Source organism: Entelurus aequoreus, linkage group LG03 (genome assembly GCF_033978785.1).
Source record: "Entelurus aequoreus isolate RoL-2023_Sb linkage group LG03, RoL_Eaeq_v1.1, whole genome shotgun sequence".
Lineage (NCBI taxonomy): Eukaryota > Metazoa > Chordata > Actinopteri > Syngnathiformes > Syngnathidae > Entelurus > Entelurus aequoreus.
In genome coordinates, this window is record NC_084733.1 from 15,310,961 (window position 1) to 15,325,052 (window position 14,092).

Consider the following 14,092-nt stretch of genomic DNA (forward strand, 5'->3'; position numbering starts at 1 on the left):
TTATCAGAACATGTTTTTGAAAATTAGGTCTAGTCACCTAAATTTCATGCTCCGCTCCCCAAGACTCAAGCCCCGCCCACGTCACAAAATTTTTCTTTTTGTCCTCCCACACAACTTCAGGTGGGGGATGAAGAAAGACTTTTTGGACAATTTAAAGACAGCAGCACCCGCTGTTCGTTGAGAAGAGAAATACAGGCTTTCATGTCCGGGTCTCCAAAAAGACTAGAAACAGTCGCTAGATTTGTCCTTCTTTTGACAAATTGTATCTAGATGGGTCTGAGTACTCACTAAATATAGCTAGGCTGGCAACACTGATCCCTCTTGCTTTGTCATCTTATTCTCTGGCAGACCAGGTATCGGTAAATCTACACTCATGACAATTTAAGGATATTGTTGTAAAACCAAAGTAATATGCAAAAAAATATTATTTGAAACACCAACTGATCCACAGAGGAGAGGTCCATCCTGGGTCCCGGCTTGGAACAGCTGGCGCCTTCTCCGTGAAGGCTGATCCGTGGTCAACCTGATAACCTCTCTAAAGTAGGAGAGTGGGGCAGAGCAAAAAAAGAGAGACGGCAGATCAACTGGTCTAAAAAGGGTCTATTTGAAGGCTAGAGTATTCAAATGAGTTTTAAGATGGCTTCTACTGAGGTAGCATCTCTAACTGTTACCGGGAGGGCATTCCAGAGTACTGGAGCCCGAATAGAAAACGCTCTATAGCCCGCAGACTTTTTTTGGACTCTGGGAATCACTAATAAGCCGGAGTTCTTAGAACGCAGATTTCTGGCCGGGACTTTTGGTACAATACAATCAGCAAGATAGGATGGAGCTAGACCGTGTAGTATTTTATACGTAAGTAGAAAAACCTTCAAGTCGCATCTTAAGTGCACAGGAAGCCGGTATAGGCGTAATATGATCAAAATAGGGGACAAAATGGGACGCATTTTAGGAATATTACAGAGATGAAAGAAGGCTGTTTTAGTAACACTCTTAAATGAGAGAGTTGGCTCGAAGATAATACCGAGGTTCTTTAACTCTTTTTAGATCTTTTTAAAATGTGTGGTGTTCAGGTCTGTGGGACCCGTTTTCATTTTTTATTAAAAGAAAAATGATACGATTCATTAATTTTTCAAACTGAGACTCACTGACTTTGGCTCATTTTCTGTGAAGAACATACAAACGTTTGTGTAATGTTTAAAAATGTATTACGTGTGACGCACAGTGACACCTCAGTCATAGTTTGTTAGTTAGCAGCTACTTCCTGGTTGTTATGCTACCAGAGTTAGCCCGACCAAAATGGATTTTCAACATTTATTAAATGTTATGATGTTAGTATTTTTTTGGAAATGTAAAAAAAGTGGGACTTAGCAAGTGTTAATTGTGTTAATAGGTGTGCTAGTAACTAAGACAACACCTCATAGGAACAATGTTGAAGATTAAAATCGCAGGCTAGATCCTTGGTTCAAGGACTTGCTTTTCGGAAGTCGACTGTTTAACGTGACAAAAGTCAAAAATGTCATATCACAACGTTAGATTGACTTAGTTTATTTTGTTAAAAACATCAAGAATCAACACTCCTGGAGATTCAATCGAGGCTAAAAACGTTTGTAGTGAGTGATGCTTTTTGGAAACGGACGTAGCACAAACAGCGTTAGCATGAATTTGCATTTTTCGTGAATGTATCTAATAACCTTGAAAAGGCGCAGACTGGTACCCCAGCACCTCCAAAACCCTCAAATCTAAACTCCAAACATCTCAGAACAAGCTAGTCAGGTTACTTCTAGACCTCCACCCCAGATCCCACCTCACTCCTACCCACTTCTCTAAAGTGGGCTGGCTCAAGGTGGAGGACAGAGTTAAACAACTTGCACTGAGCCTAGTCTATAAAATCCGCTACACCTCCCTGATACCGAAGTACATGTCAAACTACTTCCTTAACGTAAATGACCGCCATAACCACAACACCAGGGGGAGCTCCACTAACCACGTTAAACCCAGATTCCGAACTAACAAAGGTCTTAACTCATTCTCGTTCTATGCCACATCAATGTGGAATGCGCTCCCAACAGGTATAAAAGAAAGGGCATCTCTATCCTCCTTCAAAACCGCAATAAAAGTTCACCTCCAGGCAGCTACAACCCTAAACTAACACCCTCCCCGGATTGCTAATAATCAAATGTAAACAATAAATGCAGATACTTTTTCTTATGCCTTCTGATCTCTCTCTCTCTCTCTCTCTCTCTCTCTCTCTCTCTCTCTCTCTCTCTCTCTCTATGTCCACTACTTGATGTCCATATCCCCGCCCCCCCCTCCACACCCCTGATTGTAAATAATGTAAATAATTCAATGTGATTATCTTGTGTGATGACTGTATTATGATGATAGTATATATGATAGTATATATCTGTATCATGAATCAAATTAAGTGGACCCCGACTTAAACAAGTTGAAAAACTTATTCGGGTGTTACCATTTAGTGGTCAATTGTACGGAATATGTACTTCACTGTGCAACCTACTAATAAAAGTCTCAATCAATCAATCAATCAATGGTGTAATTAATGTTAATGTTTGTGCTACGTACAGAGGTGGGTAGTAACGCGCTACATTTATTCTCTTACATCTACTTGAGTAACTTTTGGGATAAATTGTACTTCTAAGAATAGTTTTAATGCAACATACTTTTACTTTTACTTGAGTATATTAATAGATAAGAAACGCTACTTTCACTACGCTCCATTTATCTACACTCAGCTCGCTACTCGCTACTGATTTTTATCAATCTGTTAAGGCACGCTTTGTTTGTTTTGGTTTGTCAGACAGACCTTCAAAGTAGGATCTATCGCATGCCTGCGTTTCACCAATCAAATACAGTCACTGGTGACGTTTGACTCCGTTTCACCAATCAAATACAGTCACTGGTGACGTTTGACTCCGTTTCACCAATCAAATGCAGTCACTGGTGACGTTTGACTCCGCTTCACCAATCAAACGGAGCCAGGCGGTCACGTGATTAACTGCACATAAAGTTTCAGCGGCAACAAGCTTAAGCTTACATGAACTCAATGTCAAATTTGAGGAAGCACATCGCGGTAAGTAACGTTAGTAGATATTTTGTCCGTCACCGTAGGCTAATGTTAGCTTCGCTGCTATGAATCACTGTCAAATGTACATCGTGTGGGGACATTTATTAACACACTGCAGCCTCATAGAGAGACAAAGACACACACACACACACACACACACACACACACACACACACACACACACACACACACACACACACACACACACACGCACGCATGCATAGAAACACCCATCAGAAGTGCACAGTGTGGTCCCAGATGCAGCCCACACCTATCAGTTTATGGTTTGCGTAAAAGCTAACTCGTTATTTTCCTTTGTAATCTCTGCCTACTGAGCCTATGGTGCTGTTAAGTTATTGTGGCTCAATTTGCCTTAATTTTTTTATGTTAATGTATTATTATTTAATATATATTATTGTTTTAGTTGCTTAAGAGATATTCCTGGCTCTGAATTTGCTCATTGCTATTTTTATGTTTTTGTGCATTATTTGTTGCCGTCATCATTAAACGAACAGGTTACTCATCAGTTACTCAGTACTTGAGTAGTTTTTTCACAACATACTTTTTACTTTTACTCAAGTAAATATTTGGGTGACTACTCCTTACTTTTACTTGAGTAATAAATCTCTAAAGTAACAGTACTCTTACTTGAGTACAATTTCTGGCTACTCTACCCACCTCTGGCTACGTAACACGAGTGGCCGCAAAATCGTGTAGCCTCTCATTTTTAGGAAATATACATAACAGAAACAACATTAGCGTGATATACATAGTAGGTTTTCTCACACACTTTTTTGCAATCAAGAAAAATCCACACACTCACAGTCAGTCGATAATTTCCAAGACAAGCGGCATGACAAACTCCGAGTGCCTGACGCCCATGGTGAAGGAGGGTGCCTTGCGAAAGAGCCCGTTGGATCTCTCTGGGCTGTAGGACCCAGGGCCCGGCGTGGCCATGGAGTAAGTAGGTCTTTTAGTCCTGCTCTGCATGGAGAAGGAGGGCTGGCGCTGGAGGTAAACGTCCGGGTTGGTGGTGTTGTATTTGCTGGGCCCGGGGCTCTTGGCCAGGTCCTCTGAGGGGGCGCCCACCTGCCTGCGCGCCGACATGCTGTGGCTGACGCCCGATGCCTTGTGGGGAACCTGACTGCCCAGCAGGTTGGGAAGCATGTAGCTGATGGCGTCAACAAAACAAAAAAAAATGTCAAGGGCAACGAACCAAATTTGATAACCTGCCCCACACAGCTCAGAAAGGACAGGGAGATTGGAAAATCACAGGAGATCTGACGGACAAAAAAAACGTGATTTCTGCAGGCCAATCAGCTAAAAGTTCATAATAGTAAAAAATAGATTTTTAAATAAATGGATAAAAATTGAAGTAAATAATAATCAATATCAGGAAAATATGTGGGGGGGAAACTTTTTTTTTTAATTTAAACCTTTTTGTCACTACTAAAAATAAATGTAAGTCAAAAATTATATCCAACACTCTCCAATATCGCTATTGTCAATATAATTATTTAAATTTTTTAATGTGGATTTTTTTATTTATTAATAAGAGTTATCCAACCATCCATCCATCTTCTTCCGCTAATCCTAGATCGGATTGCGAAGGCAGCAGCCTGAGGAAATCCATCATTATAATTATATTGTCTGCGTGCGTCACTAGATCAGCAACAAACTCTGAAAATTCACCGATAAAGTCCGAATAGGGCCCAGGGGGTGGTAGATTACAGTCAGGTAGAGAGGCAGCAGGGTGACAGACCTCATTGTAAGCACCTCAAATGATTTATATTTATTACTTAGGTTAGGGGTAAGGTTAAGGTTTTCATTGTGTATTAGTTCGACCCCTCCACCCCTTTTAAGGGGACGGGCAATATGTGCATTCGTATAGTTAGGAGGAGATGCCTCGTTAAGCGGGGAAAATAAAAAAATTATATCCAACACTTTCCAATATCACTATTGTCAATATAATTATTTTAATTTTTTAATATAAACTTGTTTTTAATTAAAAAGATAGTTATCCAATAATCCATACATCTTCTTCCGCTTATCCGAGATCGGATTGTGGGGACAGCATCCTGAGAAAATCTCCCATTATAATTATATTATCTGCGTGCGTCACTAGATCAGCAACAAACTCTGAAAATGTACTGATAAAGTCCGAATAAGGTCCAGGGGGGCGCTAGATAACAGCCAGGTAGAGAGGCAGCGGTGCGACAGACCTCATAGTAAGCAGCTCAAATGATTTATATTTATTACTTAGGTTATGGGTAAGGTTAATGTTTCCATTGTATATTAGTGCGACCCCTCCACCGCTTTTAAGGGGAAGGGCAATATGTGCATTCGTATAGTTAAGAGGAGATGCCTCGTTAAGCGGGAAAAAGTCAGAAATTATATCCAACACTTTCCAATATCACTATTGTCAATACAATTATTTAAATTTTTTTAACATGGACTTTGTCCAACCATCCATCCATCTTCTTCCACTAATCTGAGATCGGATTGCGGGGGCAGCAGCCTAAGAAATGAATCCCAGACTTCCATCTCCCCAGCCACTTTGTTATATAAACAGTTATCAGTATGTATAATATAATTATTATCGGGAGAAAAATAAATATGCAAGATTTTTTTAAATTTAAAGATTTTGGTGTGAATATAAAAAATAAGTAGAATATGAGTAAAAAACTTACATCCACTACTTTCCACTATGACTATTATTAATATACACATTTGGTTTATTTTTTTTTTATTAAGAAGACAGTTTTGTGTATAATACTTTTGAAAAAAAAACACATTATTTTTTAATTTAAACATTCCGATGTTAATATTAAACATTTAATATAAGCCAAAAATGTTATACGATATTTTCCGATCACTAATATTATTTTATTTTTTTTAATAGGAACTTTTTTTCAACTTGCTAGTTTTATAGATTAATTATTAAAATCAGGAAAACATTTTGAAAAAAAATATTGAAATAAAAAATAAAAAAACATTTTGGTGTCAATATTAAAAATACTTTCCAGTATAATTTTAACAATATAAAAATGTTTGGTTTTTTTAAGTAAAGGTATTCTTGAATGTAATCATTAATATGAAGAAACAATTTGAAAAAGAATACGCAAACATTTTGTTACCGGGTATTTTATTTAAAAATAAATAGACTACGAGTCAATACATTTACTCAACTAGACTACCATTTAATATTCAAATGCTTTTTTTTTTACTTTTAAAAAATGACTATTTGAAAGGAAGTGTTGTATGTAATAATAATTGCTATCAGGAAAAAAATACATATACACTATTTTTTGTACTTAAACATTTCAGTGTGACTATTAAAAATAATAATAATGTAAGTCAAACATTATATCCAGTACTTCCCACAAACACTTTCTAATTTTAAAATGTTTTTTTATATATATAAATCAGTTCAGTCAGTTGTGTTTATAATTATTATGAATGATGGGTTCTCACTTCTCTGTGAAGCACTTTGAGTGTCTACAAAAGTGCTATATAAATCTAATCTATGATTATTATTATAATTTAAATAATATATTATTATTATCAGGAAAACATTTAGAAAAAAAAATGCACCTTTTTATTTGAACATTTGGATGTCAATATTAAACATGGATAAAATCCAAACTTCAAAAGTCAAAACTTTGAGGCAACAAAACTTGTATCCAATACTTTCCACTATGACTATTAATGTATTTTTTTTATTTTGGGCTTTCAAAATCATTTAATAATTATATTACAACAAAATAAGAGTGACAATTCCCAATATTAATCCTTAATAATGACTGGTATGACGTCTTAAGTTTAGCTAACTGAGAAAGTCACAGACTTATATGTTCCCTCATTTCCAGCAGGGGGCGACCTCCTTTTCTCGTTTTATTTTTTCCGATGAGTTTATGGCCTCAATATTAACATTTACTTTTTCATTGACAGAAAATATCGGATAATTTTTTTGTTATTTTTAACTGGCTGGCCGGCGAAGTTAAATTCAATTGTTTGGGTTCCTTTTTTTTCCCGATCCAATCTGCCAAGTATAAAAAGCAGAATAAAAAACATGAGTATTTGGCAGCAGAGAAAGGACAGGGACAGTTGGCAGAAACAGGAAGTCACATAAAATCTGCTCGCATTGCAAAATGCAAAATTGCAAACTTTTCCGATCCTCTCTACTTGTGTGTCTCTGCCCTCACCTGTTGGGAGCTGGTACTGCATCCACAGAGCGATATCGTGTCCGAGCGCCGATTGTGTAAGCCGGCGGTTTCCGATGAGCGTTTAGAGGCGGAGCCCTCTCAGGGCTGTAAGCCCCCGGCCCCGGAGTCTGGAAGTCACTACCTATAAAACACAGAGTAAGGCAAGGCAAGGCAAGGCAACTTTATTTGTATAGCGCTTTTCATACACAAGGCAGACTCAAAGTGCTTCACAGACAACAAAGTGAAATGAAAGAAAATAAAAGCAAAATTAAAATGCAGACAATAAAAATAAAAACAGTGCAGACGTTAAAAGTTAAAAGATTAAAGAGTAGTGTGGAGTCTAACAAAATATGTTTTCATATTCTTATATTGTCCGATGTCACCTTTTGAGCTAATGCGCCTCCCCCGCCCCAACATGGAGTAGGAGGGCGTGTCCATTCTGCCAAATCGCGTCACTTTGGCGCCTACGTGGTACCTTGGTCCCGGACTGGAATCCACAGAGACCACTGCACAGAGCAACAGTGATAAGCAACAGCCAGGTAATAACAATTTTAATAGTAATATTACATGTTACAAATGTAAAAACATGCTAGTGTCTCAAAAAATACGTTGTCACGAAATACAAAGACGCAAATGTCGACTTGACTTCTTTCAAAAATGGATGTGACGTAACTTCGCAGTGAACACATCTCGGAAAAGCATTTAACGTTAATGTTTGCATCGTGTGGTGCTTTTTCGGAAATATCTGTTACGGCGTTTTCTTTTATTGTATATATATTGACTATGTATATAATAAAAGATTGTACATACTTTCCCCTGGTGTCTGTTGCCGTCACCTCCCCTCTGTGTAAACCATAACAATATCAGGGGTGTAACTTAACGTGAGCGTGACGTATCTTTGCAACGTGTACCGTATTCAACATTATTGTTAAGATAGCGTAGAAATAGACAGAATAGTCAAAATAATTTTCGTAAGGCTAGACACGGCGTCTTTTGAATACAATATATTTCACGTTAATCAAAGACTATAACAATGGGACCCATTACCTCCCTGCTTGGCACTCAGCATCAAGGGTTGGAATTGGGGGTTAAATCACCAAAAGATATTCCTGGGCGTGGCCAACACTGCTGCTCACTGCTCCCCTCACCTCCCAGGGGGTGATCAAGGGTGATGGGTCAAATGCAGAGAATAATTTTGCCACACCTAGTGTGTGTGTGTGACAAACATTGGTACTTTAACTTTAACTTTAGAGTGCTATACAGTATATACAGTAAATGTTTTAAACGTTAAGATTTTTTAATCCTGAGGTCGGCAACCCAAAATGTTGAAAGAGCCATACTGGACCAAAAATACAAAAAAAAAAAATCTGTCTGGAGCCGCAAAACATGTAGAGCCTTCTATAAGTGTTATAATAAAGACAACACATGACGTAAGTGTCTATATTAGCTATATTAGCCTACTATCAAAATGACCATGTGTCGCAGGCTGACGCAAATCTTCGTTGACATAAATCCCGATCCTCCGAGGACAAAGCTACGAACAATGGGAGACCGGGCTTTCTGCTCCGCCGCTCCCAGTCTGTGGAGCGCTCTCCCTGACCACCTGAGGGCACCACAGACTGTGGATGCTTTTAAAAAAGGCTTAAAAACCCTTCTTTTTGGAAAGGCCTTTTTTTTTTAGATATATGCATACTAGTTTTACCTATTTGGCTGCTCCAGGTCTGTGGAACGCTCTCCCTGACCACCTGAGGGCACCACAGACAGTGGATGCTTTTAATAAAGGCTTAAAAACCCTTCTTTTTGGAAAGGCCTTTTTTTTAGATATATGCATACTAGTTTTAGCTATTTGGCTGTTTTATTTTTATTTATTTTTTTATTTTTATTATCTTTTTATTTTGATACGCTGTAGCACTTTGAGGTTGTTTGCTCAATGTAAAGTGTTTTTTCCAAATAAAATCTATTATTATTATTATTATTATATTAAACATGCTGTATCCGATGTATAATAAATATGATGCACTTGATGGGGACTCACTGGCGCTGCTCATGCGGCTGTGGAAGGTGTAGGCGGGGCTGCTGGGCTTGGTGACGTCATGGTTGATGTAGCCCACGGTCGGCGGTAGAGCGTAGCGTCCCGGACCCGGCCCTGTTGGCGAGACGACGAAAGTCGAGAAATACGTCATACCCTAACACACACTCTAAAGCAGAGCTAGGGCAAATATTTTGACTCGGGGGGCCACTTTGAGATAAAAAAAAGTGTCTGGGGGGGGCCAATGTGTATGTGTGTATAAGTTATATATACACATTTAGCTGTAAAAATCTGCTGTACAGTACCAAATGTCACAATGTCTGATAGAATTCGCAAAACAGACCACTTAATTAAAAAAAAAAATTTTTTTTGTCATAAGCAAATACAATCATGTGTGCTTACGGACTGTATCCATGCAGACTGTATTGATATATATTGATATATAATGTAGGAACCAGAAATATTAATAATAGAAAGAAACAACCCTTTTGAGTGTGAATGAGTGTAAATGGGGGAGGGAGGTTTTTTGGGTTGGTGCAAATTTTTTAAAATGGTTTAAAGAAATTCTGCGCTCTGTCAAGAATGGAATAAAGCGCAGAGAGCGTATCAAAGCCTGACAAAGCTCAGCAAAGCTTGACTCAAAGCGTAGGAAAGCTTAACAGATCTTGGTTCACAGCGCAATAGGAAGTGACTGTGATATTGACTAGTGACATTGAAGCTTTATGTAAAACCAACACAGGATTACAAATCCATTCTCTTTTGCATCATTGCCTTTTTTATACGATGATCATTGTTTCTGTACTTCTGCTGTTTGATGTTGCAGTTTGACATTACTGTATATCATTTTTCTGTATGAAAATGTTAATAATAAAGAGAATATGTTACGTTTAAAAGAAATGCCTTTTATCATTGTCAACTAGCGTAAGAAATGAAAGATAGATATTTATTAAGATGACAAAGAAATAAAAGAAATGAAGATATAAAACATAATATAACGGGAAAAAAAGAGAAATTGAAAAAATAAATGAATATAAAAAATAAAAGAAATGCCTTTTATTATTGTCAACTAGCATAAGAATTGAAAGATAGATATTTATTAAGATGACAAAGAAATAAAAGAAATGAAGATATGAAACATAATATAATGAGAGAAAAAAAGAGAAATTGAAAAAATAAAGAAATGCCTTTTATTATTGTCAACTAGCATAAGAAATTAAAGATAGATATTTATTAAGATGACAAAGAAATAAAAGAAATGAAGATATAAAACATAATATAACGGGGAAAAAGAGAAATTGAAAAAATAAAAAAAATGCCTTTTATTATTGTCAACTAGCATAAGAAATGAAAGATAGATATTTATTAAGATGACAAAGAAATAAAAGAAATATAGATACAAAACATAATATAACGGGAAAAAAGAGAAATTGAAAAAATAAATGAATATAAAAAATAAAAGAAATGCCTTTTATTATTGTCAACTAGCATAAGAAATGCAAGATAGATATTTATTAAGATGACAAAGAAATAAAAGAAATGAAGATATAAAACATAGTATAACGGGAAAAAAAGAGAAATTGAAAAAATAAATGAATATAAAAAATGTGTGGAAAACAGTATACGGAGTTTTTCAAAAAAATGTTTACTTATTTGTTTATCATATTTCTCTTTTTTATTACATTATGTGTTTTATCCTGTATATAATAAAACAAAAAGAGAAATCAAATAAATAGACAAATCTAAAAAAATGTGGGGAAAACTTAGTATACTGAGTTTTTCATATTTTTTTCCTATTTTTGTTGTAACAATGCACAACAGAGCTTGATAATCGTGTCAGAGCCTGATTTAAAGCGTCAGGATCGCATCAAAGCGTAATAAAGTTCAATAAAGCGTAATAAAACGTATCAAAGCGTGATTTAAAGCTTATCAAAGCGGGATCAAAGCGGCATCAAATCGTGAGGAACGGTAACAAAGCGGCAACTAATTCGTATCAGAGCGTGTCAGAGCGTATCAAAGCATAACATTACTTCGGAGGTCGGGATATTTGTGGAAAAATTGACAAAAATGACGGCGCTTTGCTCGCCGCTTTAAAGCGCGGCAAGCGCCGTTGGTGTGAACCAGGCATTAGGGACAGAGGACCCTATTGTATTTCTAGTATTTTATTATTATACCCCCGCCTCTTTGAGCTGTAATTTGACCCCCTAAAATGCTTCAAAAATCACCAAATTGGACACACACATCAGGACTGAAGAAAATTGTTATCTAATCAAAAAACAAACAAACCCCAAAACTCTAAATTGTGCTCTAGCCCCCCCTAGGAAGAAAACACAGACAAAACTGCCTCTAACTCCCAGTAGGAATGTCGTAGAGACATGAAACAAAAACTTTCTATGTAGGTTTCACTTAGACCTATATTTCATACACTGACAACCCCCAGCAAAAATCAACAGTAAGTTTGCAATTCCCCCTTCAAAACACAAGTTGAGTAAAAACAGTCACCTTTTTTCAAACATTATCTCCTCTGAGCGCGTTTGTCGTGTCGGCTTCAAATTAGCACAGGAGAGAGATTGAACCCTTCTGATTAAAAGTTGATGAAAGAGTTTTAATTACTGCTCCGGTTTGGATTTTATGAGCCCTCAAAGTCGGTCCCGTCCATCGCTGCTTGCAGCTTTAATTAGGGACCGATGTCCCTTTGGGACAGAGAACCCTATTGTATTTCTAGCCTGTTATTATTATACCGCCGCCTATTTGAGCTGTAATTTGACCCCTTTAACATGCTTCAAAACTCACCAAATTGGACATACACATCAGGACTGGCGAAAATTGCGATCTAATCAAAAAACCAAACCCCAAAACTGCGCTCTAGCGCCCCCTAGGAAGAAAACACAGACAAAACTGCCTCTAACTCCCAGTAGGAATGTCGTAGAGACATGAAACTAAAACCTCTATGTAGGTTTCACTTAGACCTATATTTCATACACCGACAACCCCCAGCAAAAATCAACAGGAATTTTGCAATTCCCCCTTCAAAACCAAAGTTGAGTAAAAACAGTCACCTTTTTTCAAACATTATCTCCTCTGAGCGCGTTTGTCGTGTCGGCTTCAAACTAGCACAGGAGAGAGATTGAACCCTTCTGATTAAAAGTTGATGAAAGAGTTTTAATTACTGCTACGGTTTGGATTTTATGAGCCCTCAAAGTCGGTCCCGTCCATCGCTGCTTGCAGCTTTAATTAGGGACCGATGTCCCTTTGGGACAGAGGACCCTATTGTATTTCTAACGTTTTATTATTATACCGCCGCCTATTTGAGCTGTAATTTGACCCCCTTAACATGCTTCAAAACTCACCAAATTGGACACACACATCAGGACTGGCGAAAATTGCGATCTAATCAAAAAACCAAACCCCAAAACTCAAAACTGCGCTCTAGCGCCCCCTAGGAAGAAAACACAGACAAAACTGCCTCTAACTCCCAGTAGGAATGTCGTAGAGACATGAAACTAAAACCTCTATGATCAACAGGGATTTTGCAATTCCCCCTTCAAAACAAAAGTTGAATAAAAACAGTCACCTTTTTTCAAACATTATCTCTTCTGAGCGCGTTTGTCGTGTCGACTTCAAATTAGCACAGGAGAGAGATTGAACCCTTCTGATTAAAAGTTGATGAAAGAGTTTTAATTACTGCTACGGTTTGGATTTTATGAGCCCTCAAAGTCGGTCCCGTCTAGCGTTGCTTGCGGCTTTAATTGTAAGTGTATCTTGTGTTTTTTATGTTGATTTAATAAAAATAAAAATAATTTTTTATTTATTTATTTATTTCTTGTGCGGCCCGGTACCAATCGATCCACGGACCGGTACCGGTGGTTGGGGACCACTGCTTTAGGGGACCTGTTTTTTTGTCCCCATACCGTCAGAGGTCCCCTAAAGGTGACTGTGTAAACTGAGTGATGTCCCCATAACAGAACACACACACACACACACACACACACACACACACACACACACACACACACACACACACACACACACACACACACACACACACACACACACACACACACACACACACACACACACACACACACACACACAATATGAGGAATTTTCATGTACTGACCTCGCTCCTTAGCTGAGATTATTGGCCGTCTCTTGGCGACCACCTCCTCCATGATCCTCCGACTTTCTTCCTCTTCTTCTTTTCTTCTGTCACTCCCTTTTCACGCGTCTCCTCCCCCAGTCATAAATAACACACGAGCTCAAGGTAGGCGGGAAGTAACACAATCTTGTCCGAGCTTACCTCAAAAGGCCACTTGAGGACGGGAAAAGAAAGAAGGAAAAAGACACAATTATCGATGCTAAAACTTTGCGGAGACGTTGCAACTCCTTTCTTCAAAAATGAAGTTACTAGTGAACAATACGTGTCGTGTTTGGTTACTGGTGTTGTCTGTAACCAACCGCGTCTCAGTGCACACGCCATTAAAAATGAAAGAACGTCCTCTCGTCTTCGGTTACAGGCTGCGACCACATGCTAACATGCTAACGCTAACTTTGGAATGAGTAATTGTTTCCTCTTCACTCTTTACTGGACTACTTCAATATTGTTATTATTAGTCAGATTGGACTTTATTTTCATTGCCCATTGTTTTGTTTTTTTAAGTTAAAGTTAAAGTACCAATGATTGTCACACACACACTAGGTGTGGTGAAATGTGTCCTCTGCATTTGACCCATGCCCTTGTTCCACCCCCTGGGAGGTGAGGGGAGCAGTGAGCAG

At 37.8% G+C, this 14,092-nt stretch overlaps 1 protein-coding gene across 2 annotated transcripts; it reads right to left on the reverse strand.

Annotated features, from left to right (window-relative positions):
* Window positions 1-3,433: 3,433 nt before the first annotated feature.
* odf3l2a (outer dense fiber of sperm tails 3-like 2a) lies at window positions 3,434-13,557 on the reverse strand. Of its 2 annotated transcripts, none has more exons than XM_062040419.1 (5): window positions 13,437-13,557; window positions 9,326-9,436; window positions 7,683-7,796; window positions 7,291-7,432; window positions 3,434-4,256 (listed from the first exon to the last, which is right to left on the reverse strand). In XM_062040419.1, exons 1-5 carry the CDS (start codon window positions 13,486-13,488, stop codon window positions 3,911-3,913), a joined length of 765 nt encoding a protein of 254 aa, XP_061896403.1. In that variant the 5' UTR covers window positions 13,489-13,557; the 3' UTR covers window positions 3,434-3,910. The 2 variants fall into 2 exon arrangements, with proteins under 2 accessions (XP_061896403.1, XP_061896402.1); XM_062040418.1 differs by having other exon boundaries at window positions 7,674-7,796.
* Between the last annotated feature and the right edge of the window lie 535 nt (window positions 13,558-14,092).

Bases quoted from the DNA above. Each gene is read 5' to 3' on its own strand.
- odf3l2a (XM_062040418.1), bottom strand. From the start codon at position 13,488: ATGGAGGAGGTGGTCGCCAAGAGACGGCCAATAATCTCAGCTAAGGAG. The intron at 7,433-7,673 runs GTGACATCGGAC...TGTGTTTTATAG, and splicing joins GAGGCGCATTAGCTCAAAAG to GTAGTGACTTCCAGACTCCG. The intron at 4,257-7,290 runs GTGAGGGCAGAG...TGACGCCATCAG, and splicing joins GCAGTACCAGCTCCCAACAG to CTACATGCTTCCCAACCTGC.